At 37.4% G+C, this 15,664-nt stretch overlaps 1 protein-coding gene across 1 annotated transcript; it reads right to left on the reverse strand.

The window, feature by feature from the left end:
• Positions 1–199: 199 nt before the first annotated feature.
• Positions 200–2,254, reverse strand: LOC112187225. The gene is made up of 2 exons (XM_024325920.2): positions 2,026–2,254; positions 200–1,477 (listed from the first exon to the last, which is right to left on the reverse strand). Exon 2 carries the CDS (start codon positions 1,339–1,341, stop codon positions 541–543), a length of 801 nt encoding a protein of 266 aa, XP_024181688.1. The 5' UTR covers positions 1,342–1,477; positions 2,026–2,254; the 3' UTR covers positions 200–540.
• Between the last annotated feature and the right edge of the window lie 13,410 nt (positions 2,255–15,664).

Below are 15,664 nucleotides of genomic sequence, written 5' to 3' on the forward strand. Positions count from 1 at the left end.
CCTCTGATAGAACTTGGAACACACGTAAACAAAACTGGGGCTCTGGTGCCTCAAGATTCAAGTGTTTACCAACGAATTACAGTTTACGAACCAAGGCATGGAGAGACAAACAAGCACAATTGGTATTTATACGTAATATGACATGTCCAACCATACTTAATATTTTCCTTCAAAACCCAGTTCCAGCACTAGAGCCAGGTTAAACTGCAGGCATAGAACTATAAATTATATTTAATTGATACAAAGTCTCCATACACACATGAACCTTGTACGAACTGATTACCTATTTGACTGTAATCTACCAAAAGCATTGAACATCCATGAAGCTGACTATCTGTTGGCAGATCATGGTAGTGCATCTACATCTTGAACAAAACTGGAGAAGCTGAAATGATTCCAACAAGATAAGAGCAGCGGTAACTGAGCATCTTGGAAATTGGTAAGTCGTCGAATTGCATAGTAAACACAGGGATAAGAGGCACCTTCATGTAGAAGCAAACTTGTATTCATGGTGCTTCAAAACAAGAAGCCAAGAACAGCTCAGGTGATGATTTCTCTCACAAGCCAATCCAAACTAGGATATGCAAAGTACAAGATAAGAAACGACGGGAGAGCAAACAGCACCGTGATAAGTACGTACAAGGCCAATATGGCTGCACTGGCAGGTATTGCATATAAGATGATCAGAAGAAATATGACAACCAGAGGGAACTTTGCTGTCAAATGAACGAAGAAAAACAGTGACTTCCGAAGGGAAGAATGCAATCGCTCCATACTAAGGTAATTATTGACAACGCCATGATTATGATTTGTCCCTGGTGGCTCGGGATGGCGAATATATTGTCCCCTCCTATGGTTCAGTTGACTTCCTGCGGATACATTTCCGTTTACCGGCCAGGCTGGTTGATTATCACCAGAGCAGGTAGAATGAGACTTCACTCTATCACCATTCATGCTTTCAACCATCCACAAAAGAAAGTAGTTCTTGCGAGGAAATTTGAGATTTCCCCTGTAAACCAGCCGGAAGGATAACAGATTGCACCATGGGCAGGAGATAAATAGCGGGAGCTGAATTGGTAGGGTGGGGAACTTGACAACAGCCCATTGCAGACCCAGAATGCAATTTTTACAGAGGGTATGACCACACCATAAAACATAGGGCACATTTTCAACAATATTGAAAGATTCCCAGCATATGGGGCACTCTAGTCCTTCCTCTCTGCCGACACCAGAAGAACCCTCATCATCGGAGCAGCATTCAGAAGTATCTTGTGTTGGCCTTAGAAAGTCATTTTTCACTCCAACATTTCCAGCTATACAACTGGATGCAAAATTCCACATTTTGACCACAACAGGTGGGTTCACTAACACATTACCACTAGCTTAAAATTGTGCACTATGATGATTGACCGAGGCACTGAAGGTATCATATCGCCAAATAACGACAGCCAAGAGCATGCATTTCTAAAATGCAAACCTGAAGAAGAATACACATGGTAGTAAGTTTAACACGCAAACAAACTAATCACGTTATCATCTATTCCGAGTTCATTTTCGCATATATAGTTACATCTATGACTTCAAATAACAAACCACACATACAAATGCCAAAATGGACCAAAACTGAGCAACGTCACTGCACCTCCTCAGTAATTACATGACTAGACTATGCATATATATGAACAAAAACACACATTCAAATAGAAAATTACAACATTAATAAATTTCCAATATGCAAAACCCAAGTATACACCAAAATGCACAAAAGTCTAGCTTGCAGGTTCATACAGAGCATTACCCAATTCATCATGTGACCTAAACTCAACACTGATTGAAACCCAATAACCAATTAACCAAGCAAACAATTAACATCCCATAATCTCATATGCCACATAGGAAAAGAAACCTAATTTACATAAACATGAAGAAAGATCAAAACTTTAGCGCACAAAAGCAAACCCAATTCGAATTTTGGGGCAAAAGTCTGTAAATGAAGGCGAAACAATGAAGGAGAGGCGATCTTACTCATTGCTGGGAGCCATTTCGCGGCGAAATTCACATGGGAGAGAGTTCACAAAACCCTCAATCTCTCTCAATCTCAATTTCGCTGTGAACAGAAATTGAAGTTGAAATTGAAATGAAGGGCTTCTCTATTTGATTTGGGGGAAATTGAATTGAATTGAGAGTAACCGAAAGATGGAGCGGCGTGGGTCACCACTCCGATCCCCGTATGTGATCCAAGTGGCTCTGCTTAAAGTGGAGGATTGCGACGTCAAAAGTTAACGTCGGCAATTAGACCAATTCTATTACTATTTGAGTTTGGGCTTGGGCCTTTTCTGTTGGGCTCAAGATGGCAGTTGCCCGTCCATTGAGGCCCATTTACTAGTTTTGCCCAAATGTCCAAAGTTTCAAGGGCTTTGATTGAGTTTGCTTGTGATACAATTCATCGATTGCGATTGCTCACCTTAAAGATCGTGTACGAAACTTCCTCATATTTCTCGACATAGGATCAAGGCAACTTGTCCTCTTAGTAAAGAAAGTTAATGCAAAGGGAGATTTTTCTCTTCTCTCTCGCCAAAGTTAATTCAAAATATCTCTAGTGTCCAGGAGTAGTCAATATATTTGCTTCCAATGGTTGAGCTATCGTCTGATATTCTCAAACTGCAAAAACTTCATCGAAAATAATTATGAGGTTTATATTTTTCTGGAACCATTATATTGGGAACTCATGCAACTTATGCTAAAACCTACCGACACTTATTGCTGTATCATTTTGCAGTCTGTTGGGGGACATGGGTCCGTATGTTTGATCTTAGTTTTTGAATGTTTAGGAAGATCGTCGACATATAACTTGACTGCTGTTGCTGCAACTTTTCTGTTAAAGGCCAACGTAACACATATATGTATTTTCGACCAGGAAAAGATCGATTATAAGCCCTTGATGACTTTCCCTTATTAGAAATCGATTGTGCCCTTTGCCTAGGTCTAATTAGGTATATAAATACAAGACGTACCAGACGTCCAGACGTCCAGACCACATTAGATATATTTCTTTACAAGTTAATCAAGTCAGCGGTTCGTATTATATGCAAGGTTCTAAAAAACGCTAGGCGCTAGTCGAGCGGTGACCCAGAGACTAGCGCCTAGGGGCCTAGGCGGGGACTAGGCGGTTTTTTTTTTTTTTTTTAATTATTTTTATGACATATAATAATATAAATAACAATATTTAAAGTCTAAAAATTAATTATAAATATAAAAATAGTCAAAATATAGAATAAATTAGGGTTTACGACAACCTAGCCTACCTAGTCCCCGCCTAGGCGACCACCTAGTAGCCCAGCGCCTAAGGGAAACGCCTAGGCCAAAATCGAAGTTGTTCCTTGCCGCCCAGGCCGTTTTTTAGAACATTGATTATATGGGATGTGAGCTGAACGCTCTCGCTGAAGTAACATATTCTAATAACTGGGGAAATTAGAAGTTAGGTACTTGGCCATTCCATATCTAATACAAATATCTTTCTTTTTTAACTTTTTGTGATCAAAGTTATTGGTTTATTTCTTCATTAATCATGCGCATCGATCAGCATGGATTATATGTGTAGCTAACCGGAATATTGATCTTTTTCAACCTCCAAATAAAATTCCAAAAATGAAAGGGACCCAGATGTGAGATTGTGTTGTCAAGCACATGATCGATGTATAGGCTCACCTCTCTGTATGTGAATGATTGAATCGTTAAGAATAAGACGCATCCTTGTTTATCACTTAAATTAACACCTTTGTATGTGAATGATTGCTTCGTTTATTTTCTGTTCTAGGGTACGTTAACTTCTAGGTGAAAAGCATAACCATGTACGATATTTCACCTTTACACTTTTCCGAAGAAAAAAGACATAGATAAAAAGGAAAGAGAAGCTATAAGGTTTATGATTAACACCTTTATATCTAATTTTTGCTTTTTATCACCTAACACCTTCCGTTTAGTTTCTGTTCTGGGGTTAATAGCATAAGCATGTAAAATATCTTACCTTTATTTTTTTCTGAAAAAAAAAAAAAAACAGAGAAAAAGCCCCTGGTTGTTGCTTGTTTATCAAAGCATGCAATGCTTTTTATCTATTTCCTTTCTGGAAAGAAAAAAGAAACCCTATTTTGATCGTCCCCGTCCGGCCGGTTTGATCCACAACTTGCGTTTATGTGTGGACGTCCGATCGATTTGCAGAAGACAATATATATTAATACATGTGGTCCTCAATTAAGGCCTATCCGCCTATATATACAGTTACGTCATTTCTCTATATATGCGTGTGGCAGATATTCAAAACCGAAAAACAATACAACCTTAGTTTATGTGTTTCCCCACTAATTAGTTTTGGAAGGTTATTCATAATTTCGCGTCTAGAAGATGTTTAACGACGAACAGTTAGTTTCTGTGTTTCTGCACTCATTAGTTTTGGAAGTTTATTCATAATTTCAAGTCTAGGAGATGTTTAAGGGCGAACAGTTAGTTTCTGCACTCATTAGTTTTGGCAGATTATTCATATATAATTTCGCGTCTTAAAGATGTTTAAGGACGAACAGTTAGTTTCTGCACTCATTAGTTTTGGAAGGTTATTCATAATTTCTAGACGAACGGTTAGTTTCTGCACTCATTAGTTTTGGAAGCTTATTCATAATTTCGCGTCTAGAAGATGTTTAAGGACGAACAGTGTTGATGGAACTAAGGAAGTTTCAAGTACAGGAAGACCCGACTGCTTCTTTCTGAGAATTTGAGATCGAAGCATCACATGAAGAACATGATCGATCATTGGGCGGAACTGTGTTCGGGTCCGACGGGTCCGGCCCCCCTCCCCCAAAGTTTTTGACAGTTCGCTCAACACGGTGTTGCCCCCAGTGATAAGAGTTTTAAAAAATCATTTTATTCCCAATATATGGATCCCCCGCCAATCCGCTATCTCTTCTTCCTTCCCCCACCCAATTCCACACTACCACGTGCCACTTGATAGGTAAGACCGTAAGTAGGGATGGCAATAATCCTCATAGGGTAGGGTACCCATCGGGTATTGAAGCGCTCAAAGCAAGCGCGCAATTTAACCCTGAAAATATCGTTAGTAGTATAAGTAAGTAGGGATCGTTCTATTCCGGGGATTGAGGGTACACTTGTAATTGTGAAACAAATAAAGAAAAGTATTATTTACAAAAATAAAATAAAGAATATAAATATATACAATTGTATAAACAAATAAAGAATTAAAATAATAAAGTATTATTTACAAAAATAAAATAAAGAATAGAAATATATACAAGTAACAAAATAAAAAGGGAGGGGGGGTTTAAGAATTATAGAATTGAAAATTAAGATAAATAAAATAAAGAAAATGTAAAAACACATATACAAGAATGAAACATAAGAAACAAACATTAAACCCAAGTTTATCATTGAATTCGAATTAACCCTACATTGTTCTTCCAAGTCATGTGAGAGGAGTTGATCATGTGAAACATTCGAAAGCAAATGATTTCCCATATTTTACTTTTCAATGCTAATTAACCTAAGCGAAAGCACCTAGATTAATCCTATCAAACATGCAATCAAGCCCTAGAAAGCTAGTCAATCATGACATGTTCAACGCATTAGACATAGAGAAAGGCTATCAACTCAAGTGTACAACTTAGTATGAATAAGTTCACCTAATTGCAATCCTCTTCAATTGAATTCGATTTTTGTCCAAAACCTTTACTACTTTGATTCAAGTTTACACAAAACGAAAAGTCGATTTCATGTTCTTAAACCTAGCACCAATTACATGCAAATCCTATAAGTGTCGACCCAAATAAGATAAACATATAAAAGTTTTCTATCAAGCAAATTCAATCGAACAATCACACATAAGCAACTTTGGAATCACAACATAAGAATCGAAATTCTTTATTCAATCATAAAATTTCAGAATATAAACCTTGTTCAAACATAAATGTTAACTAAAAACAATTCTCACGAAACTAAGCAAGATTACAAAGAAAGAGGTTGAATTACACCGTGAGATGGAGATGGGGATGAAGGATGAAACGTTATGGATTCTTGAATCTCGAAAGCAAGCTTCAAGGTGGAGGATGGATGATGATGCTCACGGCTCCTTCTTCTTCTTCTTCTCCCTTGCTTGAAACGTTGAATGCACTAGAGGATGGAGAGAAAATGGAAAGGAAATGGAGAGACAAAGAAGATGAGATGGATGAAGGAAGATGTTTTGAGAGTGAGAGGAGAATGTGTTTAAATAGGGAAGAAAAAGAAGAGTGAAATGATGAGATGAAGAAAAATAATGAAAGTGGAGTATGAGAGTGGTTTGTAAAATATGTAAAAGATGAGGTAATGATGAAAGCAAAGCATGAAGGTGAAGAAATGTGGAAGTGATGATGATCTTTTAGAGTAGAAAAATGTATCCAAGGAAAAAGAAATGCTTTCTTCATATGGGTGGGAAACATGAATATGTGGTGTTGAGCTGTTTTCAAATCAGTTTCTGCCCCTTTATTCCTTCAATTATTTCTCCAACAAGACTTCATTATATGCATTTGACTTCTTCATATGAAATGTTCCACTATGAGTGTAGATCATCCTGACAAATTTTCAGAGCTTTCATCCATGTGGTTGGGCCGGAAATGCTGCTGGACCTCTTACAGGTCCAGTTTTCCTGTTTTGCTTCTGTAGAAAATTGGGCTGATTGTTTGAAGGCCTTCCACTCATATTTTTCTCTGGCACTCTTCATAAGAAATGATCCTTTGGGTGTCTAGAATGGATCTGGAAGGTTTCAGCTCATTTGAAGTTCATTTGGTCAGGCGGCCGCTCCTTCTTCTTTGCTTGGCTTGGTTTCTCCTAGCCGGAGTAGGAATATGTGTAAAATTGATCTTTTAGTACATTTCCATTTTTCTCCATCATTTCCAGGTAATTATGAACCTAACGCTCATTTCACCTTCATCTACTCCAATGTACCTAAAAGTAGAAATTGAGTTAAAAATTGATTCGTTAAGGAATTAACTAAGCAAAATGTGAGGAATTAACTATTAAAATACCGCATTAAAATGCTCCTATCAAATTCCCCCACACTTAGCTTTTGCTAGTCCCTTAGCAAAACAAAACAAAAAAAATCCAAAACAGAACAAAGACTTGACAAAAAGCAAGTAAATGACTCTATTGCTCCTAACTGTTGTCTCAGAGACTCCAAACTCATGGCTTTCACGTTAAACACTTAATCAAAATCACAAAGATAATTCCATGGTTAATAAACCTGTGACATTCATATGACTAAGCAAGATATGGAGAACTTAAGTTATACAGTGAATGATATGTTTCGAACAAGTCCAATCCAAACTCACAGGGCATACTCTCGATTTTTCTCTCAGAAATGGCTATGCTTAAAAGCTTCACACTCAAGTATATGCAAGAGAACAAATTGTAAGGCAACAAACAGCTTGCATATTTCATCAATAAACACATTTTGTGAAGAATTTTTAAAGACCTCATGAAATGACTAAGTGCACAAATGGACCTAAACCATAAGCTCGACTGCGTAACTGACTCCACTAACCAAAAACTGCCCATCTCAAGGATCAAGTCAGCACTTAAAACAGGTTGTAATGGGGCTAAGCTAGGGTTTTCGAAATGAAGATTAAGGATACAAAAATCCTAAGGACCTAGCAGAGCATATAAGGACCACCTTATGTCATCATTTTTGTAGACCAAATATCATTGTTTTGGGCCAAACCTTCACTCTAACCAACATGGGAATGGACAAAGGCATAATTTTCAACTTTGAGCCTTATACAAATTTGCAAGTCCAAAACCACACTTCAACATTTTCCCAAGAGTTTTCTTTTCAATTTTTCTTCTCTTTTGCCGCTTTTCTTTCTTTCTTTCTCTTTTTTTTTTTCAAGGCAAAATTTTTTTTTTTCTTGGATTTTTCCCACCCCATAATTGTCTTTCATCGTCACCCCTACATACTATGTCATGCTCTACTAAGTCCTTAAGACAAGGGTAGAGATATCCTGTACTAAGCTCATGGTAGGGTAGTGAGGGTGATGAAACAAAGGTTTTCAACGTAGGCTCAAAGGGTTCATTCTAAGGAGTCCCACGACGGGCACAATTGGGGACACATGCTTGTTTGGCTTTGGTGGTTACCCTAATGCCTTCTATCCTATCCAGGATCAGTGCATATTATGGCATACAAGTTTTGACAGTCACAACAGCCGAGTTCTAGTACTCTCTAGTCCATTAAAATCTATGGCACATGATCATTGGATTTTCAAAGAAAGATGAGGTTTTGCAAATACAGCCATGAAATTCTGAAATTATCAGTAAGCACTCAAAAAGAAAGTATTTTAGCTCAACAGCTCACTTGGGTCAAATGAATCAGACTTAATCCTAGCATGCTTAATGAACCAAGTTACAATCCTATCTCAAATCTTCATACAAGCATCACAATGTCGATTAACCACAGAATTCAATTATGTCCTATTTTGATTGTGAAAACCTTCAGCCATGAATTCGGAGACATGTTCATCCTAGACGTTAGGAGCATCCTAAGACTCAAACACACAAACAAAAACACTCTAAAACCAACAATTTTTTTTTTTTTTTTTACAATTTAATTTAATTTCAACACTTAGGTACGGGAACAGGGAGTCTCGATGTGCAATGGGACTGAAACAGCTACCCTTTTTCAAGACTATGTTTAATCCAATATACCTTAGTGTATCACAACATCAACTAAAAACACAATAAAAACACAATCCAACATCAACTATTTTTCATTTTTTTTTTTATATACTAACTACTAAAAACACAATAAAGCAATAACCCTTCCCCCATACTTAATTCATGCATTGTCCTCAATGTACAAACAAATATAAATCATGCAAAGCATAAATCAAGCATAGAAGAGAAAGTTAACACAACGAAACCTAAAACAACTTAAAATTCATGAAAATAAAATAGAAGGAAGAGTTCAAGAAAGCAAATCTGCGTTTGATGGCTCCTCCACAGATACGGTTGAAATGGGTTGCCTCCCATGCAGCGCTTAATGTTTAAAGTCTTTCAGCCTAGACTTGTACCTCCATTTACTCCTTTGGAGGAGCGGTATGCGGGCGAGTGGCAGCCCTCTTGCTGGTTTCAGCCTCCTGAGGAGGGTTCTCATGTTGTGATGCAGTAGCGTCCTTGCGAGGAAACCCAGGAGGATAACTCTGCAAGTTATTGACTTCCTGAGCAAGCTTGTTTATTGCAGTGTGACAGCGGATCAAAGAGCAGTTCATCTCAGAGATGTAATCGATCATGCAATTGACTCTCCAATCTGTCACCATAATACCATCGCGGAGAGAGGAACGCAAATCATCAATCGAATCCGATAAGCTTTCCAGGGTGGCCATAGGCCGAGGAGCACGAGCAGCTGGTGAGGAAGAAGACTCTCCGGGATGCAGTCTGGGAGAGCGACGAGGCAGAGGAGGGGGACTGCGGGTACGCTCACGGATAGGACGATGGTCCCATGGACGAGTAAGTCCAGCTCTAGTGGCCGCTTGACGACCTTCTTCTTCCAAAGAGAGAACACGGCGTTGATTGACGCCCCTGCGAGGGGTAACCTTGGTTCGAGCCATGAGGAAGTAGAAGGAATTTGAAACTGCACGTTTAGACAAACCTTAGTAAAATCTGGAGGAGACAAAAAAGGATGTATATATGAAGCACAAAATAGGGTAGAAATCTCAACAAGCACAGGGTTTTAACAAAGCTTCTCCGGGAAGGAGAAGACTTATGACAGTTCACGGCCCAAGAAACACGTATGCACATGAAAAACTCCCCCACGCGTAAATATTCCTTTCTTTTCCGTGATTTACGGCAATTAGGTCTGCTTTCGGCTGTAGCTTGTCTGTCACAACTCCTCGAGAACCGTTTGGTTCCCCCACACGTCCTTTCTTTTCCTTAATTTACGGCAATTAGGTCTGCTTTCGGCTGTAGCTTGTCTGTCACAACTCCTCGAGAACCGTTTGGTTCCCCCACGTGTCCTTCACGAGCCAACAGCTTTTCCGTGTTTTCGGGTGACTTTAATCCAACGCGTAGATTTAATCTCAGAGATCGTCGATCCAACGGTGGAGATCTGCTCACTCATTCTATAAATAGGTGCATTCTGAGTGACTGTTCACTCCAAAAGAAAATTCTTCCGAGTTCCAGTCTTTCTCTCTCAACCCTTCAGCCTTTCTTTCGAAACTCAAATCCTTTCTTCATCAACATGGAACCACAAACTCTGCAACTAATGGAGCAACAGACCCAGCAACAAATCGAGGATGGAGGAAACAACCAAGCAGCCGGGACTAATAACCGGTGGGCTCCCACACCGCCTCAACTAAGAATCCTCAAGGGCCTTTACTATGATAAGGGTTTTAAGTACCCAACTCCAGAGCAGATTCAAGAGATCTGCCTCCATCTGAAACAGTATGGGCAGATCGAGGACAAAAACGTCTTCTTTTGGTTCCAGAACCTCAAGGCTCGTGAGAGGCAGAAGTTGAAGGAATTTCGGAACGTTCCGGTTGGTGGATCTCTCGATCTCAATTTTGGATCCACTAGTTCTACTGATGATGGTAGATCCATTGATCTAAACTTTGGGTCACGTGTCGGCTATGGTGTTGACCCATATTCCTCCTCACCCTTCAACACTAATACCAGTACTACCTCCTTTGGCACAACAGGAGGACAATCTTTCATGGAACAACGAGGAGGAGATCACCAGGAGATTGAAACCCTTCCACTATTCCCCATGCATGGTGAGGACATCTTTGGCAACATGAAGACTACTTCCGAGGGAGGTAGCGGCTATAGCGGTGACTCTCGCATTTCCCTTGAGCTCAGCCTCAACTCCTACGGAGATGCAGACATGGTTTAGTATAGAGTATTTTTATTATTATATTTTTTTTTTTTTTTTAATTTTTTTTTTTTTTTTTTTTTTGTAAATAGCTGAATTTAATAAGACTGAATGAATACAGTTTTTTTTTTTTTTTTTTTTTATATATATAAAGGACTCAAAAAATAAAAGACAAATATAAATATATATTGGACTCAAAATGAAAGACAAAAATATAAATCTCTTCCCCCACACTTAAATATTGCATTATCTTCAATGTAATCAATTAAAAGCATGCAATGAAATAAGTAAGCATATAGGGATGAAATTTACGAAAATAACAACTAAAACAAATAAGCAAAAACGAAAAATAAAAGATAAGGATAAAGAAAGCAAATCTGATTTGCATGGGTTGCCTCCCAAGTAGCGCTTGTATTTTACGTCTTGCAGCCAGACGGTACCTACATTAAATAAAGTTAGTAACTATAATTAACAAAGAAATACAAAATAAAAACAAGTATAACTATTAATTACAAACTACAAGTAAAATTAACAAGTATATTGTACAAAAGACACAAGTTAAGTACAAGTGAGTATAAAACGTGAAAAGTATTTTTACAAGTATTAAAGTGTGAAACAACAAAATAATTTACACGTATAGAGTATTCACAAGTATTTCTTTTATTATAAACATTATTGATATCGAATCAAATTCCAAGCGGTAAATCAAGTGGACGTGCGGCCCAAGTATAGTCGCCTAGACACAAACTCCCTTTCAAATCTTTTGGGCAACCTTACTGAAATGGCCAGGTGGGGGAGGACGAACACGAGAGGAAAAATCCATTTTGGCATGAGCTACTCCCACATTGTGGTTTATGCCCATTTGCAAGCACTTCTGGATTCAAAAACCCGTCATGAACGTTGTCCCCTTCCTAGACACCATTTCACATAGGCTTTCTTACTAAGATGAGAAAGGTCATAAGTGTGAAGACAGTTCAACAAGTGTTAATAAAGGCCGCCCTCAACCTTAAGAGACCTGAACTAGGTACTAATAAGGGGTTTAGGCCAATATTAACAAAAGAGACTTCACCTATTCCTCTCAATTTACAACCTACAATTAAAATTCGTGTTCAATAATATAAATAACATCCTAGTTAATTTAAACTAAGTTTCAAACAATTTTTAAACAACAAATATATACAATAAATGACACAATTTAACAAGTGATTTTTCAATCCCCGGCAACGGCGCCAAAAATTGATGCGCTCAAGGCAAGCGCGCAATTTAACCCTGAAAATATCGTTAGTAGTATAAGTAAGTAGGGATCGTTCTATTCCGGGGATTGAGGGTACACTTGTAATTGTGAAACAAATAAAGAAAAGTATTATTTACAAAAATAAAATAAAGAATATAAATATATACAATTGTATAAACAAATAAAGAATTAAAATAATAAAGTATTATTTACAAAAATAAAATAAAGAATAGAAATATATACAAGTAACAAAATAAAAAGGGAGGGGGGGTTTAAGAATTATAGAATTGAAAATTAAGATAAATAAAATAAAGAAAATGTAAAAACACATATACAAGAATGAAACATAAGAAACAAACATTAAACCCAAGTTTATCATTGAATTCGAATTAACCCTACATTGTTCTTCCAAGTCATGTGAGAGGAGTTGATCATGTGAAACATTCGAAAGCAAATGATTTCCCATATTTTACTTTTCAATGCTAATTAACCTAAGCGAAAGCACCTAGATTAATCCTATCAAACATGCAATCAAGCCCTAGAAAGCTAGTCAATCATGACATGTTCAACGCATTAGACATAGAGAAAGGCTATCAACTCAAGTGTACAACTTAGTATGAATAAGTTCACCTAATTGCAATCCTCTTCAATTGAATTCGATTTTGTCCAAAACCTTTACTACTTTGATTCAAGTTTACACAAAACGAAAAGTCGATTTCATGTTCTTAAACCTAGCACCAATTACATGCAAATCCTATAAGTGTCGACCCAAATAAGATAAACATATAAAAGTTTTCTATCAAGCAAATTCAATCGAACAATCACACATAAGCAACTTTGGAATCACAACATAAGAATCGAAATTCTTTATTCAATCATAAAATTTCAGAATATAAACCTTGTTCAAACATAAATGTTAACTAAAAACAATTCTCACGAAACTAAGCAAGATTACAAAGAAAGAGGTTGAATTACACCGTGAGATGGAGATGGGGATGAAGGATGAAACGTTATGGATTCTTGAATCTCGAAAGCAAGCTTCAAGGTGGAGGATGGATGATGATGCTCACGGCTCCTTCTTCTTCTTCTTCTCCCTTGCTTGAAACGTTGAATGCACTAGAGGATGGAGAGAAAATGGAAAGGAAATGGAGAGACAAAGAAGATGAGATGGATGAAGGAAGATGTTTTTGAGAGTGAGAGGAGAATGTGTTTAAATAGGGAAGAAAAAGAAGAGTGAAATGATGAGATGAAGAAAAATAATGAAAGTGGAGTATGAGAGTGGTTTGTAAAATATGTAAAAGATGAGGTAATGATGAAAGCAAAGCATGAAGGTGAAGAAATGTGGAAGTGATGATGATCTTTTAGAGTAGAAAAATGTATCCAAGGAAAAAGAAATGCTTTCTTCATATGGGTGGGAAACATGAATATGTGGTGTTGAGCTGTTTTCAAATCAGTTTCTGCCCCTTTATTCCTTCAATTATTTCTCCAACAAGACTTCATTATATGCATTTGACTTCTTCATATGAAATGTTCCACTATGAGTGTAGATCATCCTGACAAATTTTCAGAGCTTTCATCCATGTGGTTGGGCCGGAAATGCTGCTGGACCTCTTACAGGTCCAGTTTTCCTGTTTTGCTTCTGTAGAAAATTGGGCTGATTGTTTGAAGGCCTTCCACTCATATTTTTCTCTGGCACTCTTCATAAGAAATGATCCTTTGGGTGTCTAGAATGGATCTGGAAGGTTTCAGCTCATTTGAAGTTCATTTGGTCAGGCGGCCGCTCCTTCTTCTTTGCTTGGCTTGGTTTCTCCTAGCCGGAGTAGGAATATGTGTAAAATTGATCTTTTAGTACATTTCCATTTTTCTCCATCATTTCCAGGTAATTATGAACCTAACGCTCATTTCACCTTCATCTACTCCAATGTACCTAAAAGTAGAAATTGAGTTAAAAATTGATTCGTTAAGGAATTAACTAAGCAAAATGTGAGGAATTAACTATTAAAATACCGCATTAAAATGCTCCTATCAGGTATTCAACCCTAATGGGAAGAAATTTGGGGGAAATCGGGTAACCGGGATGGGGATCCCCAGCATTCGAATTCTGAAATCGGGTACGGGGTGGAGATGATATTTTGATCCCCATCCCCATACCCACCCAATAAGAGTTATCTAAAATATATATATATATATATATATATATTTATTATATATATTTTTGATATTATTTATAAATATATATATCTATGTAAACTTAATCTTTTTGTCAATATTTAAATTCTGTCAATATATTTTTGATAATATTCAATTCATCTTGTTCGAGTGAATGAGTAAGTTGTTAGGTTACACTAAGCAGTTGATTGTGGAATTTTTTTGTCGAATGCATACCTTTATTGTTTTTTTTTTAAGTGAGACTTATATTTGTTTTTGTTTAATTGAAATAAAGAATTTACTTTATGTTGATATTTGAATTTAACTTCATAGTTTACGATCGATAATTATTTGTATGAATTTATATATAATAAATTAGTAATATTGTTAACGGGGATTGGGGCGGGTACGGGGACCTAATCCCCAATGGGGACGAGGACGGGGACAGGGAATCCCCAGTTTCTTATTACGGGGATTGGGCCGGATAAGGGGATGGGGAATGAAGTCGGGTATGGGGACGGTAATTTAATCCCCTTACCCTACCCTCCCCATTGCCATCCCTAACCGTAAGAGAAAGAAAAATATATGTTACGTGACTACTATTTTATATAATATTTTATTGAATTAAATTGGTTAACTAAAAATAATTAACAATTGGTTAGAGTAAATTTTAGGGGTTTTGTCCATTTACACCATTTTTAGAGATTTTTTTCCCACTTACCCCATTAAGTTTTTTTAATTATCTCTTACCCAAAACACTCTAAGGAGGTCTTCCCTAATACCCCATTAAGATTTTTTTTTGTTTTTTAATTTTTTTAATACCATTTTACCCTTACCCCTTTGTTACTTAGAGATAGAGAGAAAATAGAAGAGAGAGAAATCATGGGAGTCTTGGCCGGAGCCCGGTCACCGGCCGCCGGAATCCGGTCACCGGCCGCCGGAATCCGGCCAACTATTGCCCCACAATAGACGACTATCAGCCATGTATTGCCCCCAATAGACGACCATCAGCCATGTATTGCCCCCCAATAGATGTCTATTGCCCCCAATAGACGTATATTGCCCTAATAGTCTATGTCAAATAGACGTCTATTGTCCCCTAATAGACGTCTATTGTCCCTCAATAGATGTCTATCAGCCATGTATTGCCCACCAATAGGCGTCTATTGCCCCCCAATAGATGTCTATCAGACATGTATTGCCCTCCAATAGGCGTCTATTGCCCCCCAATAGAACTGTCAGTAGCTGAAATGGGAACTAATATTCCTAAAATTAGACAAATAAAACTTTGATTAAAGAAAAAAACAAAGAGATCATATTAATTTAAAAATGCATATTGCCCCCCAATAGATGTCTACTGCCCCAATAGACATTCAAAAAAAATT

The sequence above is a fragment of the Rosa chinensis genome, chromosome 2, assembly GCF_002994745.2.
Source record: "Rosa chinensis cultivar Old Blush chromosome 2, RchiOBHm-V2, whole genome shotgun sequence".
Lineage (NCBI taxonomy): Eukaryota > Viridiplantae > Streptophyta > Magnoliopsida > Rosales > Rosaceae > Rosa > Rosa chinensis.